At 34.9% G+C, this 9715-nt stretch overlaps 1 protein-coding gene across 1 annotated transcript; it reads left to right on the forward strand.

Moving 5' to 3' along the window:
• Positions 1-3313: 3313 nt before the first annotated feature.
• On the forward strand, positions 3314-4252 carry LOC122680405 (olfactory receptor 6C75-like). Its single transcript, XM_043881731.1, has one exon. It carries the CDS (start codon positions 3314-3316, stop codon positions 4250-4252), a length of 939 nt encoding a protein of 312 aa, XP_043737666.1.
• Positions 4253-9715: the final 5463 nt, after the last annotated feature.

Raw genomic sequence — 9715 nt, forward strand, 5'->3', positions numbered from 1 at the left:
ATGGATGTCCTAAACATCACAATGAATTTTTCATGTTTTCTTTATGATTTGAGAAAAACCCACTTTTTCATGGGGCTTCCCTGGTGGCTCAGTCGGTAAAGAAGCCACCTGCAATGCAGGAGACCTGGGTTCTATCCCTGGGTGGGGAAGGTCCACTAGAGAAGGGAATGGCAACCCACTTCAGTATTCTTGCCTGCAGAATTCCATGGACAGAGGAGCCTGCTGAGCTACAGTCCATGGGGTTGCAGAGAGTCAGACACAACTGAGCAGCTAACACTTTCACTTGTTCACAACTTAGTCTGTTGCCACTTAAGACCTGCTTATCTCTACTGCTTGGTTATTGTTTCTACTCCTTATGAAGTTATGGATTACTATGAAAATGTACATCTTTCTATATATTTTCCTGCTCCAATTTCAGGCCACTCTCACCTAAATATTTTATTTGAAACTGTTTACTAATTTGGACCACTGTTTAGTGGTTGGTGTCTTGAGACCAATCTCCATTGTGCCTTTTGTTTTTTCATCAATTAATCCCCCTGAGTCCATTGTAATAGAGCAGATAAAAGTATGGCTAACTTGAATATTACTTCTGCATAAAAATTTGTATCATCTTGCTCACCAAGCTTGAAAAGACTACATCAGCTTTCATTTCAATTATATCAAGTACTAAGATAATACTTCTTTAAGAGACAATAGTTAGGAAATAATCCTGGGAACTGAGATCTTTGGAGAAGCTTGCTTTACTATTTAGAAGTATCTTGATACATACCCTTTTTGTAAACATTGTAGAGGGGAGTCTTATAGTTATTCTTCATTATTGATATTTTGGTTATTTGGTTACAAATATACAATGACAGAGGGGACACAGATTGCAAAGGCTTTTGAAAAATCCCAAAGTACTTAGTTGAAGCAAATTAAAGAAGCTATTACAAGTGATATTGACTAACCAGCTATATTTACCATAAAAGTAAGTACTTCTTTAATAGCTTTTTACAAAAATTTAAATTGGCCTTAATAGTATATAATTATGCTTATACAAATAATCCCAATTATGTACTATATATAAATAAAATTAAACCACAAAATTTATATGCAATATATAAAGAAAATTTAAGCTACTATTTAATAATTTTATGCAATATTTTTATTCATTACAGCATAAATATTTTGTGATTAATAGAATTTCCATGGTTTTTTGTGTTCTTGTCTACATATCTTCCCATAACCATTTTTAATATAATAGATATCAGGACTCCATGTAATCATTTTTGTACATTATTCAAAATAATATACTTGATGTGTTTTAACAATTACAGATATTCTTTAAATGTGAGCTTTGACATTTTACATATAGGGAAGGTTAGCATTCATCATATAAAGGCAAAAGACAAAAAGAAATGCATATTTTATGACCAGAAAGAGAAGACTGAAAGTGGGAATATATCCCTCCCAGAAATTTTATAGGTAAAAAGTCTAAGTAAGTTTATTAACATATTGAATTAATTGGCTGACACTGAGAAAATAGCATTTTTTGAAATCTCTGAAACCTCTGAAGACTATAGAAAACACATGAGGCATTACAGGCTTAGGCAGTCTTTCTAGACATAAACTATTAAAAAGAATTATATTAGTGGGAGGGGGGATCAGGATGGGGAATACGTGTAAATCTATGGCTGATTCTTATCAATGTATGACAAAACCCACTGAAATGTTGTGAAGTAATTAGCCTCCAACTAATACAAAAAATGAAATAAAATAAAATCTTTATTCAAATAAAAAAAAAGATTTATATTAGATGACAGCACATCTAAAGTTTTAGTGGAAAATAATATTAAATAAGGATCAAATAATTAAATAAATTCTGTATAATATTGAGCTATTTTACAAGCCAAAAAAAAAAAAAAGGAAAGAAGTAAAAAATGAAAGAGAATCTTTGTCTGTCCAAATCTTACCTTGAATGTTTACTATTCCTTTTCATTACCCTTCAAGAAGAACAGGCGAGATTGTGGAGAAGTGCCAAATGATTTTGGAAATAAGTAAGGATGCTAGCAGTTTACAAAAAAAAAAAAAAAATTAAGACTTGAAAGTATATATATATATATATATAGCGCTAGTGGTAAAGAACCCTCCTGCTATGCAAGAGATATAAGAGATGAGAATTCCATCCCTGGGTCAGGAAGATCCCCTGGAGGAGTTCATGGCAATCCACTCCAGGATTCTTGCCTGGAGAATCCCATGGACAGAGGAGCCTGGTGGGCCACAGTCCATAGGGTTGCAAAGAATAGAACATGACTGAGGTGACTCAGCCCAATTATACACATATATATATATATATATATATATGTATTTTATATAACAGGGAAGCCCTGGTGGCTCAGACAGTAAGAAATCTACCTGCAATGAAGAGACATGGGTTAGATCCCTAGGTTGAGAAGATCCCCTGGAGAAGGAAATGGCAACCTATTCCAGTATTCTTGCCTAAAGAATTCCATGGATAGAAGAGCCTGGCATGCTACAGTCCATAGAGTCACAAAGAGTTGGACAGGACTGAGCAACTAACACACAATGTATTATATACATTGTACATATAATAGAGTGGACTTATAATAGGTTAGCAGTTAATAAAATATGTTACAGAATACACTACGATTCAAAAGACACCATTAGAACAGATTAGCAAAAAAAAAAAAAAACAGATTAGCAATTAAAATTAGAATGTTTTGCAGTGCAGACATTGGAATTAGATTGAGTAAAACTTCCCATCCACTAAATACTTCTATATACTATTATCAGGGACATGTTACTCTACCAGTTGGACAACCATGTTATCGCCAAAGATTGTAAAAGTTTCAATGGATAAGGAAAAAGACATGCTTATACAAAATAGAAAAATAAAAAATTTGCATGAAGCAGAAAGCAATAAAAGTATATCTTCAATAATGTTGGGGTATACTGGAGGTAAGTTCTCAGTTTTATTTGAAGTTTTAAAATCAGCGATTTAAGCCTCCATTTCTCTTGTTTACAGGAATATATCGAAGATTTCAGAAGAAAGATTTTTCTACTGATATGTGTGAGAAAACAATGAAGGAAGTACAGGATAGTGAATTAATACATGACATAATAAATTGCAAAACTTTAAAAGTCTTTTGTTACTATATACTACTAAAACGTTTTCCCCTAAAAGTACAAGGCAGCAATATTGTGTCTGTGTGTGTGTGTGTGTGTGTGTTTCTTTGCTGGTGCCATAATTTTGAAAATTTCTTCATCTGTTTTACAGCTAACACAAAGAATACCATTATAATAAAGGTAAATAATGAGAAATTACACAGAAGTAACCGAGTTTATCCTTCTTGGATTGACAAATGATCCACAGTGGCAGGTTGCACTGTTCCTATTTCTTCTTGCTACCTACATGCTAAGCGTGACTGGGAACCTGGTCATCATCACCCTCACCCTTTCAGATCCCCGTCTGCAGACTCCAATGTATTTCTTCCTTCGAAACTTCTCATTTCTAGAAATATCATTCACGTCTGTCTGCATCCCCAGATTCCTTGTCGCGATCATGACCGGAAACAGAACCATTTCTTATAACGGTTGTGTGGCTCAGCTGTTTTTCCTCATCTTCTTTGGGGTGACAGAATTTTACCTCCTGGCTGCCATGTCCTATGACCGCTATGTGGCCATCTGCAAACCTCTACATTACACCACGATCATGAGCAGTGGAGTCTGTATACTTCTTGTCTTTAGCTCCTGGCTTGCAGGATTCCTGATCATCTTTCCACCAATAATCCTGCTCCTGCGATTGGATTTCTGTGCCTCCAATGTAATTGATCATTTCATCTGTGATGCTTCTCCCATCCTGCAGCTTTCTTGCACAAGCACTCGCTGTCTAGAACTCATGGCGTTAATTTTAGCTGTGGTAACACTCATGGTGACTCTAACATTGGTTATTCTCTCCTACACATATATTATCCAGACAATTCTGAGAATTCCTTCCACGAGTCAAAGGAACAAAGCCTTTTCCACGTGTTCCTCCCACATGATAGTTGTCTCTCTGTCTTATGGCAGCTGCATCTTCATGTACATTAAGCCTTCGGCAAGGGAAAGGGTGACTCTAAGCAAAGGAGTGGCTGTGCTCAATACCTCAGTGGCTCCTCTTTTGAATCCTTTTATATACACCCTACGAAATCAGCAAGTGCAGCAAGCCTTCAAGAGCGTGGTCCAGAGAATGGCCTTTTCTTCAAATAAGTGAATGCGATCACATTAAAAAAATTACCTCTAAAAAGAAAGCTGAATGAAAGCCTCTCTGCCTCTCTCTACATAAATTCTTTCAACACCTCATTGCATTCTTACAGTTAGACAGATGTATACATCATCAATGCCCGTTTTTCTTATTAGCCTAAAATCAAGGTCCTAATTCTTTTAAGTTACATGAAAAAGATCAGTCTTCACCTGTGTAACAGAATTTTAGATGTCAGCAATCTCCATTGTTTCTCATATCAAAGAAAGGTAGATTTGGGAGCCTTACAAAGATAGAGATTGTTTTAAGAAGATTACCAGAAACCACATATAAAAATAACATTTATTTTATATGAAACAAAAATATGTATTTTAATATCTCTAAAATGTCATATGTCACCAAGAAAACATGCTATAATATTTAGAAGCATTATTAAACTATCTCCTTGAATTTATTAATAAAATAATTAAAATATGTTGGAAAATAAAATAGAAATTTAATATAAAATATGCCATCATTATCATTAAATTTGCTATTTGAAATGAGGCTGTATTTATTTTTTATTATTTTCCCCAGAATATAATAGCAATTTCTGTGCAGTGGAAGGGATGAAATTTAGCTTATTTTTCCTTTGATATTATCTCCTGAAAATAAGATCCTTTAACTGAAGATTAGCTTGTTTTTGCCAACCATATTTGAAAATAAAAACTATGGTCTCTGAAGGCAAATTAAGCTATCCTGATGAAATTCATATCTATATTCAGACTGTTTCAATTCATACAAGAATGCTCTGTCCTACAGACATTAAGAACATGATAAACGCAGAATCAAGAATGGTGTGAGACACTGATACTTTGGAGGGTAACTTGGAAATGGCAATATATTAATTTTTAGCCTTAGTTTTCCTTTATTACCAAATCTACAGTACTGTTTTTCTCTTCCTATCATCTCTGTCACAGAAGTTTCTACCTCCCTCATTCATAGCCGAGAAAATGACCCTGGGAGTTAATATTTGATAACTGTAAAAATGTGTCAAAGCCTGTTTCTTATGGTTAATGAGCCCCTTGACTCCAATGTATCGCTAAGACAATTGGTTGTCTTGGGATAGGAGTTATGTCTAACTAGATACAAGATAAGAAGATTTGACTTTGGTGTCTTGATTTCCAGCTTGGTCCGATAAAAGTACTGCTCTTGGTTAAGGTAAAAAAGCTCCAATACTTTGGCTGCCTGATTTGAACAGGTTACTCATTGGAAAAGACCCCGATTCTGGGAAAGATTGAAGGCAGAAGGAAAAGCGGGCAACAGAGGATGCCATGGTTGGATGGCATCACCAATGCAATAGACGTGAACTTAGGCAGACTCTGGGAGATGGTGAGGGACAGAAAAGCCTGGCATGCTGCAGTCCATGGGGTCACAAAGAGTCAGACATGACTTGGCAACTGAACAACAACAAAGAGCTCTACATATTTCCTAAGTCCATGATAAAATATCTTTTCTAATTGGTTATAGAGAAATGTGACCAAGAGAGCTTATCCTTAAGCTCTCTCCTATTCTTAAATTATACTATCATGGGATGGGTTACTTTTTTCAAACAGAATTAACATAATATCACCACAAAATGAAAACAAAATGATAGTTTTATTTGATTATGAATTATTGGAGCAATGTGTAAAGAAATAATACAAGTTTGCCTTTAGAAAACTATGACAAGTAAACAGAAATGCAAAAGTGAAAATTGAGTGTTCAAAACAACATTGGAAATATTAACTAGATGAATCTAATCTGCATTATGATATATATAATAGATACCTAAAAAAGTAAACAGGAGAGAGAGAAAGCAAGGTCAGAAAATAAGATGGTAAGGGGTAGTGATCATTTCAATTGACAAAAACTTACCTAAAGAATAAAATTTTGCCATTTGCAACAACATGGACCTGGAAAGTATTATATTAAGTAAAATAAGACAGAGTGAGACAGTTGCTGTATGTTAACTGTGAAAATCTAAAAAATATGTGAAATCAAAAAATTTTAAAAAAAGAAATAAAACAAACCAGAGAAAACAGATTCACGGATGTAAAAAATAAATTATTGGTTAATAAAGTAGTGAGGAAAGGAATGTACAGAGGGGCAAAATAGGGAAAGTAGTTAAAGAGATGCAAATTACTTGTATAATTTGTAAAGTGTACAATAAATAAGCTACAAGAATACATAGTATAACACAGGGAAAGTAGCGAATCTTTTGTAATTACTATGAATGGAATATAACACTAAAAAATTGTGAATCAACATGTTGCACACATGAAACTTGCATAATATTTAAAATCAACTGTCTCCATAAAAAGTGCATTTTTATGTGAAAAAATTTATTACCTCTAAATAAACATTTTAAATTAAAAATAAATTTTAAAAAATCCAAGTTAAATCCCTGCTTAAACTGAATCATTAATATAGTTCAGTTTATGAAAGAGGGATAAAAATGGGTGAAAAGACAAAGGAGGAAATGCCTAACAGCACCGGAAGACTATTAATTTTTACTGTCAATAAGGATGTAGGTGAATAATCAAATGAAGTTAATTACAATTTGAAATAACGTTCAGAGATATATGACAAGCAGTCTGTTTTACCCCTTTAAGTGACCTAAAATACTAATAGACAAATCTCTTAATGAAAAAAAAAAGGAAAAAACGTGTATTACTGAACTAGTCAAGTTAAACAAGATGTTAGGGGAGAAGATATGGATTAATATAATCAAAAGTGAAAAAGAAATGATTGCTACTGATCTCATTCATACTAAATGTAAAAAAGCTTTATAATGATGCAAAGGGACTGACCAAAACCATCCCCAAGAAATAAAAATGCAAAAGGGCAAAGCAGTTGTCTGAATAGGCCTTACAAATAGGTGAGAAAAGAAGAGAAGTGAAAGGCAGAGGAGAAGGAAAGATATACACAACTGAATGCAGAGTTTCAGAGAATAGTAAGGAGAAATAAGAAAGCATTCATAAGTGAACAATGCAAAGAAATAGAGAAAAATAATAGATTGGGACAGACTAGATCTCTTCAAGAAAATTAGAGATACCAAGAAATGCTTCATGCAAAAATGGGCACAATAAAGGATAGGAACAGCAAGGATATTAAAAAAAGCAAAAAGGATGAAGCAAGAATACACAGAAGAAATGTACAAAAAAGTTGTTAATTACCTGGATAGCCATGATGGTGTGGTCACTCACCTAGAGCTAGGCATCCTGGAGTGTGAAATCAAGTGGGCCTTAGGGAGCAGTATCAAAAATAAAGTTAATGGAGATGATGGAATTCCAGCTGAACTATTTCAAATCCTAAAAGATGCTGCTGCTAAAGTGCTGCATTAAATATGCCAGCAAATTTGGACACTCAGCAGTGACCATAAGACAGGAATTTAGCCAATTTTCATGCCAATCCTAAAGAAAGGCAATGTCAAAGATTATTCAAACTACCATACAATTGCACTCATTTCACATGCTATCAAGATTATGCTCAAAATCCTTCAAGCTAGACTTCATAATATGAGAAATGAGAACTTCCAGATGTACAATTGAAATTTGAAAAGGAAAAGGAACCAAAAACCAAACTGCCAACATCGACTGGATCATTGAAAAAGCAAGAGAATTCCAGAAAAATATCTACTTCTGCTTCATTGACAACAATAAAGTCTTTGACTGTGTGGATCACAAGAAACATAAAATTCTTAAAGAGAAGAGAATACCATACCACCTTACCTGTCTCCTGAGAAGACTGTATGAAGGACAAGAAGCAACAGTTAGAACCAGACATGGACCAATGGACTGGTTCCAAATTGGGAAAGGTGTACATCAAGGATGTGTACTGTCACCCTGCTTATTTAACATCTATGCAGAGTACATCATGCAAAATATTGAGCTAGATGACTCACAGGCTGGAATCAAGATTACCAGGAGAAATATCAGCATCCTCAGATATCCAAGTGATACCACTTTAATGGGACAGAACAAAGAGGAACTAAGGAACCCCTTGATGAAAGGGAAAGAGGAGAGTGAAAAAGCTGGTTCAAAACTCAACATTCAAAAAACTAGGATGGCATCTGGTCCCATCCCTTCATGGCAAATAGATGGGAAACAATGGAAACAGTTCACAGACTTTATTTTCTTGGGCTCCAAAATCACTGCAGGTGGGGACTGCAGCCATGAAATTAAAAGACGCTGTTTGGAAGGAAAGCTATGACAAACCTAGATAGCATATTAAAAAGCAGACATTATTTTGCCAACAACATCCATGTAGTCAAAACTATGGTTTTTCCAGTAGTCATGTACAGATGTGAGAGGTGGACAGTAAAAAAAGGCTGAGCACCAAAGAATTGATGCCTTTGAACTGTGGTATTGAAGACTCTTGAGAGTCCCTTGGACAGCAAGATCAAATCAGTCAGTCCTAAATGCATCAACCCTGAATATTCACTGGAAGGACTGATGCTTAAGCTAAAGCTCCAATACTTTGGCCACCTGATGTGAAGAGCTGACTCACTGGAAAATAGTCTTATGCTGTGAAAAGGTGAGGGGAGGAGGAGAAGGGGGTCAAGAGAAGGAGACTGTTGGGTGGCATCACTGACTTGATGGACATAAATTTGAGCAAACTCTGGGAGATGATGAAGGATAGGGAAGCCTCGCACGCTGCAGTCCATGAAATCCCAAAGAGTCACAAACAACTGAGTGACTAAACAGCAACAGTCTTATTTCTGGTCCAACCCTTTAATCCATACATGACTACTGGAAAAACCATAGCTTTGACAAAAGAGACCTTTGCCTGAAAACTGATATCTTTGATTTTTAACATGCTATTTAGGTGTGTCATAGCTTTTCATTCAAGGAGTAAACATCTTTTAATTTCATGGCAGCAGTAAAAATCTGCAGTGATTTTGCAGCCCAAGAAAATAAAATCTGACAGTGCTTCCTCTTTTCCCCATTCTATATTTACCATGAAGTTTTGGGAACAAATGCCATGATCTTATTTTCTTCAAAGTTGAATGTTTTTTTTGTTTTTTTTTTTTTAATTTTCCTTTAATTAATTTTTTACTGAAAGATAATTGTTTTACAGAATTTTACTATTTTCCGTCAAACCTCAACATGAATCACTCATAGGTATACATATCTCCCCTCCCTTTTGAACCTCCCTCCCATCTCCCTCCTCATCCCACCCCTCTAGTTTATATAGAGCCCCTGTTTGAGTTTCCTGAGCCATAAAGCAAGTTCCCATTGGCTATCAATTATACATATGGTAATGTAAATTTCCACATTAAACTTTCCATACATCTCACCATCTCCTCCCCTCTCCCCATGTCCATGAGTCTATTCTCTATGCTTGTTTCTCCATTGTAGCCCTATAAGTAAATTATTCAGTACTATTTTTTCTAGATTCCATATATAAGTGTTAGAATATGTTATTTATCTTTCTCTTTCTAACTCATTTCAC

The sequence above is a fragment of the Cervus elaphus genome, chromosome 22 (assembly GCF_910594005.1).
Source record: "Cervus elaphus chromosome 22, mCerEla1.1, whole genome shotgun sequence".
Lineage (NCBI taxonomy): Eukaryota > Metazoa > Chordata > Mammalia > Artiodactyla > Cervidae > Cervus > Cervus elaphus.

Bases quoted from the DNA above. Each gene is read 5' to 3' on its own strand.
- LOC122680405 (XM_043881731.1), top strand. From the start codon at position 3,314: ATGAGAAATTACACAGAAGTAACCGAGTTTATCCTTCTTGGATTGACA.